A 22036-nucleotide genomic window follows, 5' to 3' on the forward strand; every position below is an offset into this window, starting at 1 on the left:
GGCAACAGAACTAGACCCCATCTCAAAAACAAAAGAACAAAAACCAAACACTTGTTCTAATCTTGGTTTCCCATCTTCAACATGGTCTTGTAATCCTGAAGCTCAAATCAGTCATACGGATAAGCAAATAAAATCTTAAAAGTCTATTACAAAAAAAAAACTCCTCATTTGCTAAATTTTGTGACGTCTTTGTCCAATGCTATGAAATCCTCTGTTGGCTTCATTTCTTCATTCCCAATTATCTACTTGCCTTCTGGTCCTTAAAGAGCTCTATTAAATCAGCCAAGAATAATCATTCACGTATAAATCATTATTTATATTGTGATTCCCTTATCCTTGATGTTTTAAATATGTAATGCTCATTCTCTTTCATTACAGTCACTATCAGCATGCCCACCGTGAGGGTTACCCCTTCTGTAACTCCCCAGTTCTCTGTACAAGGACTTTTCTCAGACATTTTCACATCTTTTTCAAAAGTCTCTAATACAAGTTTACATTTGGAGACCTTTTTTGTTTTGTTTGTTTTTTGAGACAGAGTCCCGCTCTGTCGCCAGGCACAAGGCTGGAGTGCAGTGGCGTGATCTCGGCTCACTGCAACCTCCACCTTCTGGGTTCAAGCAATTCTCCTGCCTCCCAAGTAGCTAGGACTACAGGTGCGTGCCACCACGCCCAGTTAATTTTTGTGTGTTTTTTGTAGAGACAGGGTTTCACCATGTTGGCCAGGATGGTCTTGATCTCTTGACCTTGTGATCTGCCCACCTCGGACTCCCAAAGTGTTGGGATTACAGGCGTGAGCCACTGGAAACATTTAATTACACAGTTTCACTTTTGTTCTCAAAACTCTCAAGTGCCTACCAACTGATAGCAGGGGTTCTTTTTTTTTTTTTTTGTTTGTTTGTTTTTTTGTTTTGAACCAGAATCTCACTCTGTTGCCCAGGCTGCAGTGTGGTGGTGCGACTGTGTCTCACTGCAGCCTCTAACTCCTAGGCTCAAGGGATCTTCTCGCCTCAGCCTCTGAAGTATCTGGGACTACAGGTGCATACCACCATGCCCAGCTAATTTTGTAAAATTTTCTTGGTAAATTTTTTCATGTTGCCCAGACCGATCTCAAAGTCCTGGATTCAAGCCATCCTCTCACCTTGGCCTCCCAAAGTGCATTATGAGTGCAGACGTGATATCACGCCCAGCCTGATATCAAGCCCAGTCTCCCACTGTGAATTTTGATCTTTTGGCATAAAACTCAACCTGGATTTGATTATCAGAATCAGTCCTGAGACCTGTGACCTGGTTTTCCTACCTGTTTTACTTGTAGTCACATATCCGCAACTGAAGACTTCATTTCAGATTTTGCTCCGAAGTTTTTATTCCACTCAGAGAAACTAACATAAGCTTCTTGAAAGCAGACAGCAGGTGTTATCCTTTTGTTTGCTCTGTTACCTCGCATAGAGTGGGCAGTTAGAAGAGGGGCTCGGCAGTATGTGCTCAGGGACTGATGCTTAGGATCTTCCCTGAGACAGAACGTTTGCTCAGTCTGTAGCTCTTGTTTCTGAGAAAGATTTTGCATGTGCCATGCCTAGAGACTAGCAATCCCCATATTTTGAGGTTGGCTCTGGTTAAGTCATTGACTTGTCTTGGCACCTACCACAAGCTCGGCCCTCAGAGTTAAATAAGATGCCAACCTTATTGCCAGCCATGCTGTCAGGATGTAGTAGGAGAAAAGACTCTTCAATCCATAATGACTACACAACACCATAGGTTCATGATAGGATCAACATTCATTTGTACAACTTTGGTTTCCTTAGAGTCACTGAGGCTGAAGCCATGTTCTGGGCAGTTAAGGATATGTCTTTTCCTTCACTTTTTTTTTTTTTTTAACTGAAGAAAAAGGCTCATGAGGCAAGGGATTCACTCATTCCTGGGGAGGGATGCAGGTCCTGGCTAGCTCTAGAGCAAACTTCAGTCTCTGTTTCCTCATGTACAAGATGGAGGTTTCACAGGGCAGTTGGGAGGATTAAATGAAGGCAGTGAATATAAGGTGTTTAGCACAGGGCCTGGCACAGAATGGAGAATGTTACTGTTACATTTACTGTGTCCTTACTTCACCAAAAAATGACTACCACATCGAAAGTTCTGTTACTTGTAATTTGAGATGTTCCTATCAATTGTCAGTAAACGAAAGATGAATTGCAGTAGAATCATTAACACAAAAAAAAAAAAAAAGAAGAAGAAATAAATACTTCAAACATGAACTCAACACTTTGCCTGGGGCTTCCTACCTCGGTTGCCTTCCCCTTTTCTATACATCCAGACCGAGTATGTGAGATGTCCCTGGATCAGGTCTAGGCCCTTCCACAGAACCCCAAAATAAAGGATCCAAAGCACTAGGCTGCTTGGAGTCTGGAGTGATGATTCATGTAGATGAAAACGTTTTATTTATTTAAAATTACCTATGTTTCTTGAATAGAAGCAGACAGGGCATATTGGTATACACAATCACAGTAATAACATTCCTAACATAATGAGCCACTATTGCTGGGATGAATAACCCAGTCACATCAATATAGGCATGAATAATCAATAATACATTATGTCAGATCATGTGAATGAAAGTTTATATGCCCTGAGAAGCAATTTGGGTGACTCAGAAATTGGCCCAGCTGAAGCAAGAGATTCATAGCACTGACCCATGAGAAGAACTAAAATTATTTCATGAAATTTGAAAAAACAGAAATATAGTATATTTTATATATGATTTGATGTATCAAAATATAACAAGTTTACTAAGATGAATATGGTAAGTGGAGAAATCCCTCTTCGTACATTAGTATGCTTCTACATAGTCCAGTCACAGCCTCTGTAGACACCAATTCTCATTCACATTTGCTTCTACAAGCTTCGTATTCCCACTCAGTGCTTGACATGTTTGAGATACTTGGCTTCATCTTTACTCTTCTCCTTTAGCTTTTCCTTTCATCTGCTTCCTCTTTTGCTGCCGGCTCTTCCCGGGCATGTGGTGGAGGGGCCTACTGTGCTGGTGGCGCCTGTGGTGGGGGGGCAGCTTCTGGTGGGGGGGCAGCCTCTGGTGGGGGGGCAGCCTCTGGTGGGGGGGCAGGCTCTGGTGCTGGGGGAGCCTCTGCTGGTGGGGCAGCCTCTGCTGTTGGGGCCTCTGCTGGTGGGGCAGCCTCTGCTGGTGGGGCCTCTGCTGGTGGCGGTGCCTCTGCTGGTGGCGGGGCCTCAGCTGGTGGCGGGGCCTCTGCTGGTGGCGGGGCCTCTGCTGGTGGTGGGGCCTCTGCTGGTGGCGGGGCCTCTGCTGGTGGCGGGGCCTCTGATGGTGGTGGAGCCTCTGCTGGTGGTGGGGCCTCTGCTGGTGGAAAGGCTTCTCCAGGTGGTAGAGTCTCCTTTTCTGGTGGTGGGGCCTCCTCACCTGCTGGTAGGATTTCCTCTGCTATTGGGACCATATCTTCTGAAGTCAGCTCTGATTCCAATGTTGTCTCCGTTGATGACTCCTCTACTTCAGCCACTGCTGTCTGCACTTCAGAGCAGAGGTAGGACATTGTAAGTAGAGTGCACAATAAGATTAGAAGAAACAAGGGGACTAGTGCCACTGCCACTTTATAGTCTATGTCTTGTCCTGCAGGTTGACCACGAGCATGACTTTCATGACCACTTGCATTGTTGTCGGTAACTTGAATTTCCGGAGGGCCACTGTCCACACTACCTCCATTTCCTGGATTTTTACAGTCAGGAGGAGCAAAACCAAACTCACAATGGCAGTGCCTTAAATTGTTGCAAACTCCTTTCCCATGACACGATTCCTCTGGTCTGCAGTCATACAGGAGTACAGAGTGATGAACGCAGGAGTGATCCGTGCAGACTTTGTTTGGGGCGCAAGAAGTGCCGACGTGCACATCTCCATCATCAGGGATATCCGTAATGTTATGGGCATCCATGCTCCAGCACCAGTCATCGTCATGAGGGACCTGGATCATGGTATGTTGAGCTTGGAGTCGGGGTAAGGATTCGACACCTGTACATACGAGTTTCCCACAAAATACATTATCACTTGAACATGTAACATACTTTTGCTGATCCTCAGTGGGACGGCCACAGTTTCCAAACCGGTCTCCTCTGGTATTCATTGAAATGTAACAGTCTTCCGGGGCAGATCTTGCAGGGTACCCATATATATTCATGCATTGCTTATCGGGGTTCTTACACTGACCCCCAGAGCAATAGTGAATTCTATCACACAGCGTGCCATCTTGCTTGTAGCTGTCTGCAGGGCATTCTGCAGAGCTCCCATCACAATATTCTGGGAGGTCACACTCATCCTGAGTAGGACGACATAAAAACCCCTTCCTTCTGAAAGTACAGTCCAGGCAGCAGAGGCCATGGCCGCACTCAGCATTCTCCTTCAGAGTGCATGTGGGATCACAGCATGGGTCGAGGTGACAGGCAGAACCACAGTCACACTGCTCCGTGTCCTCCACCACGCCATTTCCACAGGTGGAATCCCTACGCTTGCGGGCCCTGGGCCTTGGCTTGTTAAATAGGCAGGTCCCTTTTTGTTCTCGAAGGAACTGGTAGAAGTAGTCAGAACTGCAGTTGCTGAAGCCACTTTCTTTTGTGATGTTTTCATGCATGAGGCAAAAGTGCTTATCTTTACAAAAGCAGGCCGAGTGGTCGTGCTGAATACCCAGGTTGTGGCCGAGCTCATGGACCATGAGGGCTGCAAACAACAGCACATCTTCATGATGGAAGGATTCAACAGCTGCCGCAAAACCGCTTGAGCAGGCACCACTGAGAAAGGCCTGGCCCGTATTCTGTCCAGGATGATGCCCAACGATCATGTGGGCAACGTCATGCTTCGCACGATGGAAGAGCATCTCTTGTCTCCAGCGATTGAAATTCCTGAGTGTGACCTGCAAGTCCACTGCGACCTCTATTAGTTCCCTCTCGGTCCAGATCTCCATTCCAGCCAGCACCACCTCTGTGTTTATTCCCCTGGTGAAGCTGTTGGCCAGAGCAATGACATCCACTACTCTCTGGACCGTCTCATTGACGTTACTGCCCCACATCTGGAACCGCTGGTTGTTGACCACAACAAACATTTCCACATACTTGGGGTGTGACCACAAGTAGGACAGCGCCTGTAGATCATGAGGCTTCTTGCTCCCTTGTTGCCAACTAGTGGACACCACAGGGCTGTCGGTGTGAGCGACACCGCAGGACACGCGCGCTTGATGTGCCGTGGTGTATAACACGTGTTCAAACCGTCTTGAAGACTCCATGGGCTCAATGCTGTAAGATTTTTCCTCCTTGATCAAGATGCCCCTGAGACCTGCACAGGTGTTGACAGAAACAAAAGAACCTGACACTCCTTCTATGTAGCCTTCATAGTGGCAGTCATGGGAGATGAAAGGTGATTCTTGCCCTAGGACGTCGTTGTGGTAACTGTAGACTGGAAAGTTATTCACAAAATGGCTTCTCTTCACCTTCAGGTGAACCAGGTGCTTCTGGCCTTCCATAAATAATAAGTAAGACAGTCCTTTTACTGGGCTGTTTCCTCCCTGGACTGTCAGCCTCTTTGGAATAATTATTTCATAGAAAGTATAATAGACTGATCCCAGGTGACAATATATGCTTGGTACAAAAATTACCAAAAGCATCAAAATCTCTAACCTGATACATGAAGGTCCTTGTACTAGACCCAGCCTCAAGTTCCACTTCTGTGGAGCCCAAGTCTGAAACTTTATCTTAGCCTCTTCCAAGGCCACTTGGTTTTTCCATAGAGAAAGCAGGATGTTAGCAAAGTCTTTTAATACTGCCCCCAGTGACATGGCCCAAATAAATCAGTTACTGATTCTGGACTTACGTCCATCAGCAGAGTTCTCCCTCTCATAGACCCTTGGAAGCTCTGGTGTTAGTCTCAGATGTACACTGGCTCCCTTCCTGGCAGTTCTTGCCCAGCTCTGAGTATTATAGAACTTCAACTGTGTTTCTCTTCCTGCTCTCTCCTGGTCTTCGGTAGCTTCTTGAGTATGTCTCCCTTCCAACAGCAACAAATTTAATCTTCCTTACTTATGTTCCTTTTTCCTTCATGGGGAGATATTCCAAGTAGAAGGCCTGTACTGACCCGGCCAGTACTGTAACTCAGGCAAGTTATTCTTTATCTTTAGCTCAGGCCACACGACTTGATATCCGTTAATCTGCTCATTCTTTGAAACCCAACATTCTGGCAGGGGGTCGGGGGAAGGGGACAGGGCTTCTCTGGGGCTCTCTGAAAAGGACAAAGTTCTTTGTGGCCCACTGCCTCTTTCCCTCACTTCTGCGGTTTTCGGGGTACCGTTTCTCAGTTCAACTCTCCTTTGTCAGTGTCTGGCTTTTTTCCTTTAATTCAAGAAAATCTGTATGTGGACATCCAAGTTTTTCTTCATTATCATTGGTTCGTAACAAATGAGTTTAGATATTTTATATCTGCATAGAAACATAATCTTCTCTACCAAGTTTTCCTAATGCACAGATATATTTTGTGTTAAGTAAAATGGGCTCAGTTTCACCACAGGAGTACGTAAAGGATCAGGATCAAAGTTCAGTTCCTCCAACTGCCCCAACATAAAAGCAAACTGTGGGGTCAAAATAAACTGACTAACCAGGTGTCCAGTTAACATTTCAAGAAAGTAAAACTGGTCGGGTGCAGCGGCTCATGCTTGTAATCCCAGCACTTTGGGAGGCCGAGGCGGGTGTATCACCTGAGTTTGGGAGTTTGAGACCAGCCTAACCAACATGGAGAAACTCTCTCTGCTAAAAATACAAAATTAGCTGAGCGTGGTGATACATGTCTGAATTCCAGCTACTCAGGAGGCTGAGGCAGGAGAATTGCATGAACCCGGGAGGTGGAGGTTACAGTGAACCAAGATTGTGCCATTGCACTCCAGCCTGGGCAACAAGAGTGAAACTCCATCTCAAATAAAAAAATATGGCCGGGCGCGGTGGCTCACACCTGTAATCCCAGCACTTTGGGAGGCCAAAGCGGGTGGATCACAAGGTCAAGAGATCGAGACCATCCTGGTCAACATGGTGAAACCCCGTCTCTACTAAAAATACAAAAAACATTAGCTGGGTATGGTGGAACATGCCTGTAATCCCAGCTACTCAGGAGGCTGAGGCAGGAGAATTGCCTGAACCCGGGAGGCGGAGGTTGCGGTGAGCCGAGATCAAGCCATTGCACTCCAGCCTGGGTAACAAGAGCGAAACTCCGTCTCAAAAAATAAATAAATAAATAAACAAACAAACAAATAAATAAATAAAAAATAAAGAAGAGAAAACTGGGCTATATAAGACCTTTTAAAATATTTCTTTCCTTTGGAACTAAAATTGACCTGCAATATCTGTGGAAGTCCTTAAATTTGGTTTTGATGTCAATTTCCTTGGTGTATTTAGCAGTACAAATTTAAAAGGAAAAAGGGCCCTATGCATCCATTCCTTACCCAGTTATTCTGTGCATTCTAGATGAAGAAAAATAAAGCTCTACATTTTTTTTTTTTTTTTTTTTTTTGAGACGGAGTTTTGCCCTTGTTACCCAGGCTGGAGTGCAATGGCGCGATCTCGGCTCACCGCAACCTCCGCCTCCTGGGTTCAGGCAATTCTCCTGCCTCAGCCTCCTGAGTAGCTGGGATTACAGGCACGTGCCACCATGCCCAGCTAATTTTTTGCACTTTTAGTAGAGACGGGGTTTCACCATGTTGACCGGGATGGTCTTGATCTCTCGACCTCGTGATCCACCCGCCTCGGCCTCCCAAAGTGCTGGGATTACAGGCTTGAGCCACCGCGCCCGGCCAAGCTCTACATTTTTTATCTTGCATAAATATAATTTTACCGCAAGTCAGATATTTACATGAGACCTTTCACAAGATATGACTACAGAAAGGAATATAATGGTACTTTAAGATCTTAACAGCATGAGAGCAGATCAATTTATTCACTATTCCTATTAAATATGTAATTCCTAATACAGATAATAAAATGTATCATTAGCATCTAACAAGAAAATGTATACTGTCACAAACCCACTAAAAAAATTTACAGCAAGAAAAGTGAAATTATTTCCAGCTGTATTTCTTCTTGTGATTTATGTAAGAGCAAATCTTAAAATTATATTTTGAAAATTATCACAGGTTTTAGGGTGTTTCTCTGTGTCTTAACCAAAATAAGAAGGGTAATTAGGTTAAGCCATTTGGTGGGATAAAAGAAAATTCAATAATGGAAGAACATTCTACTCTTTAAATAATTAAAATGAAATATCCAGTTTTCTAATTCTCAAACTGAAACACATTTTCTTCAATAAATACATGCATATATACATACCCACACACAAGACCTGATTTAAATCTTTTGGCTTCTTTGACCAACAATTACCATTTCTTCAACTCGTTTCTTTCTCTAATGAATACAAGCAACATAGACTCTTTTTAAAGAGTAGTTCCTACCAGGCATGGTGGTTTGCACCTGTAATCCCAGCAATTCAGAAGGCTGAGGCAGGAGGATTGCTTGAACCCAGGAGTTTCAGTCCAACCTGGGCAACATAGCAGGATCACATCTATTTATGTATTTATTTAGTTTTTATTTATTTCTCAGATAGAGTCTCTGTTGCCCAGGCTAGACTGCAGTGGCATGATCTCCACTCACTGCAACCTCTGCCTCAGGGTTCAAGTTATTCTCCTGCCTCAGCCTCCTGAGCAGCTGGGATTACTGGCATGCACAATCACATCTGCCTAAGTTTTCTATTTTTGTAGAGGTAGAGTTTCACAATGTTGGCCAAGCTGGTCTTGAACTCCTGACCTCAGGTGAGCCACCCGCCTCAGCCTCCCAAAGTGCTAGAATTACACTCGTGAGTCACCACGGCCAGCCTTATCTGTTTCAAACAATACACTCTGACTGGCATTCTCCTATGCTCATACATTAGAGAGATACAAGTTTTACTACATCAAGCCAACTTTTATAACTGTGGTAGAGTCTAAAGGTATTTGATTGATAAGTAATGGCTTTAATTACTACATAATTAGTAAATCATGTAGGCAAACAGGGGAGTATAATGTACTGCTTTATAAGAACTGTTTTTACAGTGTTATGTTTCCACAGGTATAGGTGTTAGAAAGGCTAAAAAATGCAAGAGACACCGTTTCACTTCCAGTTATGTGCAGATCTCAAGTAGCAAACATGGTGGTTATGTTAAAGCAGAATTTACTATTGGACTAGGAATATACAAACAAAACTCCCCTTTGAAGACCAAGCCACGCTGAGTCTTTCAAGGCATACTGTTGCATTACAACAGCTGGGGTATCCTCTGGCATGTTCACAAACTTCCAGCTTGGTGCTCATTTGAACCTGTCTGGACACAGCACTTAACATTGAGGGCCACCTAAATTCAGCTCGAAGTGACTGCAACATGGGCAACAGATGGTCAGAGTCAAAGGAAGCATCATTTTGGATACCTTTCTCATCACACCTAAAATTCAGCATACACTGAAGGGGGGAAAAAGTCATCCTGAGCCTTTTTAGAAGACACGCAAGTCACAAATTTAAGAAGTTACTGATAAACTGGATATGCTATAAAATTCCTTTAAAGAAAAAGAAGAAGCCGGGCGCGGTGGCTCAGGCCTGTAATCCCAGCACTTTGGGAGGCCGAGGCGGGTGGATCACGAGGTCAAGAGATCGAGACCATCCTGGTCAACAAGGTGAAACCCCGTCTCTACTAAAAATACAAAAATTAGCTGGGCATGGTTGTGCGTGCCTGTAATCCCAGCTACTCAGGAGGCTGAGGCAGGAGAATTTCCTGAACCCAGGAGGCGGAGTTTGCGGTGAGCCGAGATCGCACCATTGCACTCCAGCCTGGGTAACAAGAGCGAAACTCTTTCTCAAAAAAAAAAAAAAAAAGAAGAGTAACAAAGGTAATTACTGACTTTCTCTCCCCATGGAATACTGAACCTCTGCCCCAAGATAGGAAAACTACAGTTGTTCTAATATTACACAAGTGTGGAATTTTCCTAACTGTAAGAAGTAATCTGTAAGATTTACATTTCACTGGAAAACACAATAGGCCCTTAATTCAACTATTAGCCAAGTTTTCTAGTCAGAAAATTTAAAAACATTGTTTTTTTTTCTGTTGCCTCTTTAGATTTTGTCATCATGAAAAGTATTCAAGTCAGGCACAGTGGCTCACACCTGTAATCCCAACACTTCGGGAGGCTGAAGCAGATGGATCACAATGTCAGCAATCAGAGACCAGCCTGGCCAATATGGTGAAACCCCATCTCTACTAAAAATACAAAAATTAGCCAGGCATGGTGGTGCACATCTGTAGTCCCAGCTACTCAGGAAGCTGAGGCAGGAGAACTGCACGAACTGGTGAGAGAGAGGTTGCAGTGAGCCGAAATCACACCACTACACTCCAGCCTGGGTGACAGAGTGAGATTCCGTCTCAGGGGAGGTGGCGGGTAAGTATTCAATTCTCCTTACAGGAAATCCATTTATAACAGTTATTAGTCACCTACGATTAGTGAACCTTATCTCAAAAAATAGCTTTTAATTGCAAATTCTCCAAGATAAAAAGGAACCAATGTAATAAGGTAATTCTTTTTTTTTTTTTTGAGACTGAGTTTCGCCCTTGTTACCCAGGCTGGAGTGCAATGGCGCGATCTTGGCTCACCGCAACCTCCGCCTCCTGGGCTCAGGCAATTCTCTTGCCTCAGCCTCCTGAGTATCTGGGATTACAGGCACGCGCCACCATGCCCAGCTAATTTTTTGTATTTTTAGTAGAGACGGGGTTTCACCATGTTGACCAAGATGGTCTCGATCTCTCGATCTTGTGATCCACCCGCCTCGGCTTCCCAAAGTGCTGGGATTACAGGCTTGAGCCACCATGCCCGGCTTATAAGGTAATTCTTAAGACACTTTGTGTTTTTATCGTTTATTCCCACAGGCAGTCACACACATACAGGGCATACTAACCAAATGTCATCCTGAAGACTCAGGGTGGAGGAATTAGCACAGTGGAGGAGTTAGAAAAATAAGTTGCTGGTGAGATCAATTTTTTTTTTTTTTCTGAGACGGAGTTTCACTCTTGTTACCCAGGCTGGAGTGCAGTGGCACGATCTTGGCTCACTGCAACCTCCACCTCCTGGGTTCAGGCAATTCTCCTGCCTCAGCCTCCCAAGTAGCTGGGACTACAGGCGCATGCCACCATGCCCAGCTAGTTTTTGTATTTTTAGTAGAGACAGGCTTTCACCATGTTGACCAGGATGGTCTCGATCTCTTGACCTTGTGATCCACCCGCCTCGGCCTCCCAAAGTGCTGGGAAGGCGTGAGCCACCGCGCCCTGCTGAGATCAATTTTGATTGATGAGAATGCAATGAGAAAAAACTGAGTAACAGATGACTAATCCTGTCTCTCTGCCCTGCAAGATAGAGTGTACCTGCCAGCTTTTCTATCTACCAGGAGTACCCACCAAAAACTCTGCTTCTCTCTCTCTCTCTCTCTCACACTCACACACACACACACACACACACACACACACACACACACGAAAACTGGTTACAGAAACCCATATGCACAACAGAAAACTGCAAAAGGACCCAGCCTTATTTTCAAACAGCTGCTGAGTCAAAACCATGCTTCCTGAAAATGAAGAGTAATAAGCAAGTAATAAGCCCAGAGGATGCCAACACAAAGCCAGGCAGACATAGTGAAGAGAAAATGGGCAACCTTATGGGGGAAAAAAAAAAAAAAAAAAACTGGATCATTTACATGATAATCCAATAGGGCTACTTCAATTATATGTATATTTCTCAGACAAATTATTCCAAAAAGAGGATGAGAGGAACAGGGAAAGGAAATAAAGAAAGGCTGCAGGGAAGCGGAAAGGACAAAGCAGGACCTTGTGGAAGAGGAAAGGGAAGCTCTGGTTAAACATACAAAGAATAGGCCAGGCTTGGTGGCTCACGCCTGTAATCCTAGCACTTTGGGAGGCTGAGGCAGATGGATCACAAGGTCAGGATCTCAAGAACCAGCTGGCCAACATGGCGAAACTCCACCTGTATCAAAAATACCAAAATTAGCCGTGTGTGGTAGCGGGCACCTATATTCCCAGATACTTGGGAGGCTGAAGCAGGAGAATCACTTGAACCCTAGAGGCAGAGGTTGCAGTGAGCCGAGATCGTGCCACTGCACTCCAGCTTGAGCGACAGGGTGAGGTTCCGTCTCAAAAAAAAAAAAAAAAAAAAAAAAAAAAAAGAACAAACACACAAGAAAACAGATTTATTTTTTGAGACGGAGTCTCGCTCTGTCACCCAGGCTGGAGTGCAATGGCACAATCTCAGCTCACTGCAACCTCCGCCTCCTGGGTTCAAGAGATTCTCCCACCTCAGCGTCCCGAGTAGCTGGGACTACAGCAGTGTGCCACCATGCCCAGCTAATTTTGTATTTTTTGTAGAGACAGGGTTTCACCATGTTGGCCAGACTGGTCTCCATCTCCTGACCTTGTCATCCGCCTGCCTCAGGCTCCTAAGATGCTGGGATTACAGGTGTGAGCCACTGTGCCCAACCCTGTTAGATTTAAGAAACACACAGGTACCCTTTTAACAAATATGACAGAAAGGAAATGTTCCTGCTTTTCTCTAGGGAATTAGGGGCAGAAGCAATGAGGGCTCAGCTCCCTCTTCTTCCATCATAAGCGCTGGCTCCCCAAGCTCAAGTATGCTTCCCGTGAGTTCTAGCAGGCAGTCTGCAATGACTGATCCACAAAAATGTCTTGATACTAGAGCTAATCTAGCAATGGTGCGGAAAAGAAATACACAGGGCAACTGAAACCAGACTCCACAGTCCTTGATTCAACTGTTTACTAATCAGAAAGGTCTGTATAGTCAGTCCTTTATCTTCTGCTGGCAAGTGGTTTTTGTATACTTTATTACAAATAAAACAATATTGCTTGACAGCATCATCTGTCATCTTACAAATATACGACTACACAGTCCTAAATAGTGTATCTCTAGGAACTGAGCTTTTCTTAAAAACAAACAATAACTATACTATTATTAAGTCCTGCACCTTCAATCTATACAGCAACTTTAATAAATGTGGAAATGAAATTATGATTTATTAATTTACATAAAATTACTTTATACATTAAAGAATAATTTTTCAAATTGTTACAAAAAACAAAGTTTGAAGCTGTCATTATTGGGATTCATGGGACGTAGTTTGCTCCTCTATCACCTGCTTCACAATTTCTGCCAGTTTTAGTCGATCTACTTTATCTGTGAATCCACGACCTGAAAGCCAAAAAAGAACCACGTCAGTCCTCAAACTCTCAGAAACGTGGCAGACTCTTGACAGAGACCACTAAGGTCCATGTTACCAATATCAAATTTGTCCTCACCAGTGGCCCACCACTGATCAAAAGCAGTTCAGATCCCCTGTTTTTCAGATAGCAATTGTATAGTTCCACTAACCTGGCAGTAAAAATCCAAAGCTGACCACAACATACAAGCAAACCACAAAGAGAGACAAGATTTTAATACTGCATACAGCTGACAAATGACGCATATCCAGAATACAGAAAGAATTCCTATACATCTATAAGAAAGATACAACTCAGTGAAAAAAAAATGGGTAAAAGACTTGAATATGTACTTCAACAAAAGAGGAAATCTAACTGGCCCATAAACATTTAAAAAGTACATCAGTGATCAGGGTAATGCAAACTAAAACCATATTGCAATACCAGCTACATACTAACCAGGATAACAAAGATGTTTTTAAGACAATAGCAACAGTTGGTATGGATGTGAAGTAACCAGAACCCCCAAACACTGCTAGTGGGAGTTCATAAATTCATACAACCACTTTGAAAAACTGGTAGTAGTACCCACTAAAGCCAGGCAGATGAAGACCTCCATGAGCCAGCAATTCTAATCCTATACACATAAGATAGCTGAGTTCATCAAAAGACATACACAAGAGTATTCACCACAGCCCTTTTCTGAATTTCCCAAACCTGAAAATAATCCTGAAGTCCATTCAACAGTAGAATGGAGAAATATAGCACATATCCACAGAGTGAGAATGAATGATCTGCTGCTACACAACATGGATGGATCTCATAAATATAATGACTAAAATATAAGTGACTAAAAGAAGTCAGACATAAAAAAACAGACTTGTGTGATTCCATTCACAAAGAACACAAAATCAGGCAAAATTAGGCTATAGTGCTAGAAATCAGGACTGCGATTACTCTTGAATGGAGGGAGAGAGTGACTGGAAGAGGACATCTACTACATGATCTAGGTGCTGGTTACAGAGGAGTGTGCACTTTGTGAAAATTCACTGAAGTCCATAATTCATATGTGATCACTTTTCTAAAATGACATATTTCAAGTTTTTCTTTAAAAAAAAAAATCCCAGGGAAGTGAGTCTCCTCCAAGTATAGGAATGGCCAGGCTAGAACTTTAAATTTCTTATGGCATGTCTAAGAAACAAGTGAGGCAGGCCAAGCACAGTGGCTCATGCCTGTAATCCCAACTTGTTGGGAGGCCGAGGTGGTTGGATCGCTTGAGGTCAGGAGTTCAAGACCAGCCTGGCCAGAATGGTGAAACCCCGTCTCTACTAAACAAAAATACAAAAACCAGCTGGGCATGGGTGGTATGCACCTGTAGTCCCAGCTCCTTGGGAGGCTGAGGCAGGAGAACTGCTTGAGCCCAGGAGGTGGAGGTTGCCGTGAGCCAAGATTATGCTACTGCACTCCAACCTGGGGGATAGAGCGAAACTCCATCTCAAAAAAAATAAGTCAGTTCGAGAAATACATCTCTACCTTATTTGCCTGGGGGAAAAAACTTAACCAGCAGTAGATTTGGCAAACTTTCTCCTCTTTGGTGAAACAGCTTTTCTCTAAGCTAAGCAGATCAGCAGGGTCAGCATGGTGGACTTGCTGTCACTTTGTCCTCTTTATCCCCTTCAGCATGCGTTGCTCCTTAATGACCTGGTGAACAGTCCTGGTATCTGGGAGTTCTGAAATCTGGTTTTTAACTCAAGTAGTGTGTGATGGGGGCTTTCCAGTGTTGAATCTGCAACACACAATTCACTTGAACTCTGGAAAATAAGTGAAAGGGCCAGACATCCAGATATGCCTGGCAGTTAATGTAGAGCTAACCTGCATTCCACAATACTCCACTCACTCTCCAGCCAGCCTCACGACAGCCGTAGCTCAGGCCCGGAAGAGATCCTACAACAATGTTCTAAATATAATCACTTGTCTGCATTCCTGGGAAAGGGAGTGATGAAGACTCCTACCATTCCAGCTGAAGCTTTGCAGAGTATCTCTTAGGAGTTTGCATTCCCGGTTATACTTCCAAGCCTCCTGCATTACTTCATTCAGTTTCTCATCTTCATTCTCTCCTATTGGTAAGGATGAAGAGGAAGTTGCATTTTTCCTGCAGCATCATGGGGTTTTAGTGTGAGAGATGGAAGGACGTGATGTCCAACTGGTTGAAAAATAATGACTGAGTTTGCAAAACTTCACCAGACATGGGCTTTACTGCTAGTCCCTATATTATGTAGACTACATCTGGTATTTGGACTCTTTTACTGTGACATCCTCATACAAATCCTCTGATGGCCCCAGTCTTATCACTGGGGGATGGGAAACAGGCTATGGCAGACCCTACTGCTGAACAAAAGACACCTGGTCAACCGAAGACCAAAAGTGGGAGAGTGGGCTACCTTCTTTCTCCTAAGCTCATTTCTTACTTTAGAAAGCTATCTGAGGGACACTACATGAGTTCTCTTAAAGCCCAAGGAATCTAGGGAGGGAGATAGGTCAACTCAACCGTTTTCTGGCCTAATATGTGAAGTATCTCATTCATCTGATGAGAATAGCCCCTCACACCCTCTTGAGTGGAAAGAGAATATAATGAAATAAAGCTTTCACTCCAAAGGACCCTCATGTAAGTCACTCTGCCCACGATAAGAGTAGCAGCACGAGCTGCTTCTCAACTAGGGAGGTGTTCTCATATTTGTGAGCTAATGGCAGCCTTGCGCTCTAAAGGCTCTAGAAACACGGAACAGCCTGCAATGAGATTCAGACCCTACCCATACTTTCCATTCTCCATCCCCCAACTTGTGCCCTTGTTGTAAGACCAAGAAAACACAAAATTGCATGCTTGCCCCTGACACTGCCAATTAAGTCTAAACTAGAAATTTCACAGAAAACCAAAGGAGGGTAGAACTTAACTGCATTTCTGAGCTCCCACTGTTCAATCTTTTTAGTGGGCACAGACTACCTTATATAATGTACTTTTCTTATAACACAAGATGAAACAACCCAGAATGAAACCATTCCTTTTGCCATGTGCATGCATACACCTCCCCCCACCCTCTCTCCACCCCACCTCCCCGATACACAGAGGATTAGTAAATGGTGTGACCTTTACCAGCCTGGGGGAGAATACACTGAGCAATCACATCTCGGAGTTTTTCCAAGGCAACATTGGAATCCTCAGCTCCATTCTCATGGTCGTGGATGTAGACACTGTCCTTTGGCTTGGTGCTTTAAGAGTTTGAGGAAGAGGTAATGACAACATGAGACCCCAAAAACCAGCTCTAGACAGATACTAACTCTAAACATAAGGCAACATATTTCAGAAAAACAATGATAGAGTATGTCCAACTCCTGATACTATTTAAAGAGCTTATCCTCTCCACCCTCTTTAGAGGCCAAAGAAAGGTAGACCCCTGGCCGAGCAAGTTAAATTTCTTAAATTTCGGAACCCAGTACTCAGCCATTGCAGCCATGAAGAAGAATCAAAGAAATAAGCTCAGTTACCCAAGTAACTTCCTCTTCCGCAGAATGGGGTTGTTCACTGAGTGCAGGGGTTTGAGGCTGACTTTCAGATCCTGAATTCTCATGTTGGCCAACTGTTCCGCATGTGCCTGCTGGATTCCTGCAACCACTGCCTGAATGCAAACACTGCCGTCAGTTTTTCATATTCATTGCTGGGCACCTAAAAAGCCAGTCTAAGAAAGTGGAAAGGAAAAGCTCAAGGTACTAAGAAAGCAATTTCACTCTTATGCTGAAGGATTATAAATATTTTGATAAGGTGAAGGACTCTTCCCCATGGATCAGCAGGAACCAGAGAACACCAGGCCAACCAAAGGTCACACAATAGCTAGCCTCTCTTCCCTGGTCGGGAGACAGAAATGCAAGTAAGAAATACCAGCAGGACCCTCACTCACAGCCACTGCTGAGGGGAAGCGTAAAGAGAGGCACATATGGACATCAGCAGAAAGGCTGGCAGGCTGCTGCCCGAGAAGCCTTACAGACGGGACTCATTCACCTAGCCCTGATGGCTAAGAGCCCTGACCATCTTACATGGTAGGCATGGCCAAGCCTGTGGCCACATGATCGAGGCCACAACCAGTCAAGTAATTTATAGTGAGAAATAGATGTCATGGAGTCTTGAACTCTTGAAGTTTGTGCTTTTATGAACAGTGTATGCTCTCATTATGGGCAGACCAAATCAGCAGAAGGCTTCATAGGAATATGATCCCATTTTTGTATTTTAAAAGAAGGACAAACTGTGTATGTGTGTGTTTATCCCAGAAAACGATCAGAAAGTATACATCACCTCTGAGGGTTGAGACTATGACAGGGGAATGAAAGGGAAATTTTACTTTTCTTTTAATATCACTCACTACTGTATCATCTGAATTTTCACAACAAAATTTGACAATTTTTCTTTTTTTTTGAGATGGATTCTTACTCTGTCTCCCAGGGGCTGGAGTGCAGTGGTACAAATTTGACTCACTGCAACCTTTGCCCCCAGGTTCAAGTAATTCTCCTGCTTCAACCTTCTGAGTAGCTGGGATTACAGGCATGTGCCAACACACCCAGCTCATTTTTTATATTTTTAGTAGAGACAGGGTTTCACCATGTTGGCCAGGCTGCTCTCGAATTCTTGACCTCAAGTGATCCACCCACCTCAGTCTCCCAAAGTGCTGGGATTACAGGTGTGAGTCACTAAGCCTGGCCAAAATTTGACAACTTTTAAAAGTAGTTACACCTATAGTCCCAGCACTTTGGGAGGCCAAGGTGGGCGGGACACCTGAGATCAGGAATTCAAGACCAGCCTGACCAACCCATCTCTACTAAAATTACAAAATTAGCCGGATGTGGTGGCACACACCTGTAATCTCAGCTACTTGGGAGGCTGAGGCAGGAGAATGGCTTGAGCCTGGGAGACGGAGGTTACAGTGAGCCAAGATCATACCATTGCATTACAGCCTGGGAAACAAGAGTAAAACTCCCATCTCAAACAACAACAACAACAACAACAGTAGTTCCATGGTGTGCATGACATTAGATCAGGAGAAGCTGGAACTCATTTATGGGCTCTGTATTAGCTATGCCTTTCTGCATCTTCACATCCATTTAATCAGTAATGGCCTGGCCGAAGAAGGAAACAGCTCAAGGTCGTGAGCTCAGGCTCCTAGACAGGGCTTGTGTGGACAGTGTTCTACACTTCCAAAGTTGACCATTCACATCCTGACCACTTTTTTAAAGATAGTCTCATTCTGCTGCCCAGGCTGGTGTGCAGTGGTAGATCTCGGCTCACTGCAACCTCTGCCTCCTGGGCTCAAGAGATTCTCCTGCCTCAGCCTCCCGAGTAGCTGGGATTACAGGTGCTTGCCACCATGCCCGGCTCATTTTTGTATTTTCAGTAGAGATGAGGTTTCCCCATTTTGGCCAGGCTGGTCTTGAATTCTTGACCTCAAGTGATCCGCCCGCCTCAGCCTCCTAAAGTGCTGGGATTACAGGCGAGAGCCACCACACCAGGCCTTATCTCCTCATTTGTAAGATCTTGAGGAGTGCCACACTGTAACCTCTATGTGCTGACAACCAGGATCTAAGTAATCCCTTTGGACTTTGCAATGACCAAACCGTTCCTGGACTATAGGAAGACAACTACCTACAAATCAAAGAGAAGGCAGAGAACTGTACTTTCCAGTTCTCCTTTTTCTTCCATGCTCCAGCTAAACTTAGAAACAGACTTCTAACACTTCTACCCTACCCCTTCAAGATGTTAACACTCAAGTCTCTGTCACTGCTTTGAGCACCCAGCCACACTATGGTCCCACCCTATACATCTCACTCATTTGAATGTTCCTCTGCCACCTCAATCTCTAAACCCTAAGAGACTTCCTCTCACCCAAACCAGCCTTCTTCCTAATTTGTCAGTGTTATCACCAGTTATGCCACTCTTATCCCCTTATATCTAGTCTGTCACCAAAAACTGCAGAAAGTTTTTTTGAAAAACATTTAGCCTATTCATTAACCTCTACTTCTCTGCTCCCATAGCCACCCCCAGCTTCTAGATTACTGCAGAAGTATTAGGTTGGCAAGTCTGCAAGTTGCCAAGTCTGACTGGCCATCTCTAAATACCTTCCTAGTGGCAAATCTCAAAAAGCTATCATGACCTCTCAGTTCCATCCCACTAAGACTTAAATCCCTCTGTCCACTTGCAAAGCCTGGCCCTGTCACACCCATCTCATTAACTTCCCATTAGTGAGGCCAAGTTGTTTTTCCCAATGATGTATTTGGATCTCTGTTTTTTTGCTTATGTTGTTTACCACACACGGGCATTTCCACTGTCTACTCAAATTCTTCAAGGACAGCGCATGCCTGAAGATGAGAAAGAGCTCAAATGCTGCCACATAATAGACAGTTAATACATGTGAGGGGTTCTGCCTTCTCTTTGGGCAAATTACATCCCTCAAAGATGTGCTCTTTTTCTGAATTCCCACAGCAATTCATAGAAAATTTAACATGCAAAGCTCTGATGTTTGAAATGTTCCCTCTGTTTCATGTTTATTGGCCTTGCCTTCCCAGCCAGTCTTGTTTAAAGCCTCAGGGGAGGGGAGGGTATCTTAAACTGCTCTGTGCCCCCAGCCCCGTTGCAGAAATATGGAGGCTATTCCTATGAGTGCTCCCTTAGTGCATATTCACCAGGCCTTGATTTGGTCTTTTACTGAAAGAAGTTCCTTATTTTGGATCCTGACTCTCAGGAAACCAGAGGTGTTTCTTTGGGAAGGATCGTGTCCTGTGCACTGTTTTGCCTTTAGTCCCTCACTAAGTCAAGCCCCAGCATTCCTTCCCAACACAGCCTTTTCAACCAATAAATAAGCATCATTCAAAACCTTGTCCATCATCAGCTGAGCAGAAGGCAGCACATTATCCAGGGCCTCAGTGGAATTGAGCCAGGGATGGTCCAGCACTCCTTCGATGGTGAGTCTCTCCTCCGGTTTGACCTTCAGGAGCCTGTGGAGAAAATGGTAACAGGGCTGCCACGCACAGTTCCTACTACCAAGAGGCCACAGGAAGTTCCTGGGCCTGGCTCTAAACAGCTGTGGCTGCTTCTGACTTCCCACTGACTTCTGCAAGCCTGGGCTTTCCACCTACAGAGCACAGTGGGGATTCTAGTCTCCAGCCACTTCCAGGGATACTTTGGCTTGAGGTAGTCCTTTCTATACTGGAAAAAGTGAGATTAAAATGGTAGAAAAGGGCTTAATCCAGTGGTACTTCTGAGTTCTAGGGTTTACTAAGATAATCCTACATACAGCTTAGATTTCCTGAGACCTTGAATCTCCATACTGAGATTTCTTAGGACAATGGGCTCTAACTTCCAAAAGGAACTCCAAGTGCTCTTTTGTCTGATAGTGGCTGCAAAATTAGTTGAAGGGTCATGAGGTTCTGAAAAAGCAGGTTGCTACACTTGATAAAACTCTTAGATATCACCATATGGCAGGACATGAACCCATTATTCCAGAGACATTTAAAAGCTAAAAACCTAGAGTCTCTGAGACGGGGATGGCATTCCTTCTAAGCCCAGGGTGCTACTTCTGTGCTGTCTGCCTTCGGATCATGATTCTTTCCATCTCATTCATTCCCGCTGATGTAGTTCTAGCTCATCTCAGCATGTTCCCTCCTTCCAACTCCATCTCCTCTCATTACAAATGTCAGGACAACATGCCTAACTGCTCCTCAGCTTGTCTACAACCTTCTTCTGGATCATTCTGAACAGATGGCTTCAGATTCTAAGGAAAGGATTATTTGGAAAATCCCAAAACCAAAAAGATAATCAGTGTTGCTCTACAGACAGGAAATGTATTCTACAGAAAACTGGCAAAGAACTACTTCCAGGACATTGAGGTTTTGGTCAAATAGCTGGTAATACAGCAAGGAAACAGCATGTGAGGACATATGGTGATTTAATCATTGCACCCACGTTCCTAAAAACTTTTACTTGGCTCTTTAGAAAACAGTCCCTCTTTATAGCACACACAACCTGCTCCCAACACCCCACCCCACCCCACCCCACCCCACCCCACCCCCACCCCCGCCTCCAATCAACAGGACAAGCTCCCTTCTGAAAGGGAGTATGGAGAAATGGCAATGCTGTCAGGAGACAGCCCCCAGGTACTGCGCTAAACACGTACCTTCATCCCATCACAGAGGAAGAAACTGACCAACAAAGGAGACACTTCTCAGTGAAGCCCCAGCAGTGGGAAGACAGGTGCAGTGCCTAAGGCCACAGGCAACCAAGCCTCCCACACATGTGGGTGGAAAAACAAATATTCCAATTTAGGTCTGACATCTTACCTAGCCCTCCGGCTACCAAAGGACTCTGAATGTCAACTCTCCCTCATCTACTCACTAGCCATAATTCTTTTCTATTTTTGTCTTTTTTTATTTTTCTTGTTTTCACTAGCCGTAATTTTTATTAAATCTTCCCATCTTAAGATATGTCAGAGCAGCCAGGTGTGGTGGCTCACACCTGTAATCTCAGCACTTTGGGAGGCTGAGGTGGGCAGATCACTTGAGGTCAGTAGTTTGAGACCAGCCTGCCCAACACGGTGAAACCCTGTCTCTACTAAAAATACAAGAATTAGCCGGGCGTGCTGGCGTGTGCCTGTAATCCCAGCC

General features: G+C 44.5%; 2 protein-coding genes across 5 annotated transcripts in view; both read right to left on the minus strand.

Moving 5' to 3' along the window:
• Window positions 1-871: 871 nt before the first annotated feature.
• On the minus strand, window positions 872-12275 carry LOC101032960 (disintegrin and metalloproteinase domain-containing protein 1a-like). The gene has a single exon (XM_003932347.4). The coding sequence runs from the start codon at window positions 5838-5840 to the stop codon at window positions 3024-3026; it is 2817 nt and encodes a 938-aa protein (XP_003932396.2). The 5' UTR covers window positions 5841-12275; the 3' UTR covers window positions 872-3023.
• A 607-nt stretch (window positions 12276-12882) lies between these two features.
• Window positions 12883-22036, minus strand: part of MAPKAPK5 (MAPK activated protein kinase 5) — a 37621-nt gene continuing 28467 nt past the window's right edge. For 3 of the 4 annotated variants that reach the window (XM_039472334.2, XM_010342869.3, XM_074402222.1), the window contains 5 exons: window positions 20251-20371; window positions 16880-17010; window positions 16482-16603; window positions 15349-15453; window positions 12883-13328 (listed from right to left, as the gene is read on the minus strand). In XM_039472334.2, the coding sequence (XP_039328268.1) occupies window positions 13234-13328; window positions 15349-15453; window positions 16482-16603; window positions 16880-17010; window positions 20251-20371 (574 nt within the window). In that variant the 3' untranslated portion in view covers window positions 12883-13233. The remainder of the gene's footprint in view (window positions 13329-15348; window positions 15454-16481; window positions 16604-16879; window positions 17011-20250; window positions 20372-22036) is intronic. The other variant, XM_003932240.3, reaches the window with a different exon arrangement.

This window comes from Saimiri boliviensis, chromosome 7, assembly GCF_048565385.1.
Source record: "Saimiri boliviensis isolate mSaiBol1 chromosome 7, mSaiBol1.pri, whole genome shotgun sequence".
Classification (NCBI taxonomy): Eukaryota; Metazoa; Chordata; class Mammalia; order Primates; family Cebidae; genus Saimiri; species Saimiri boliviensis.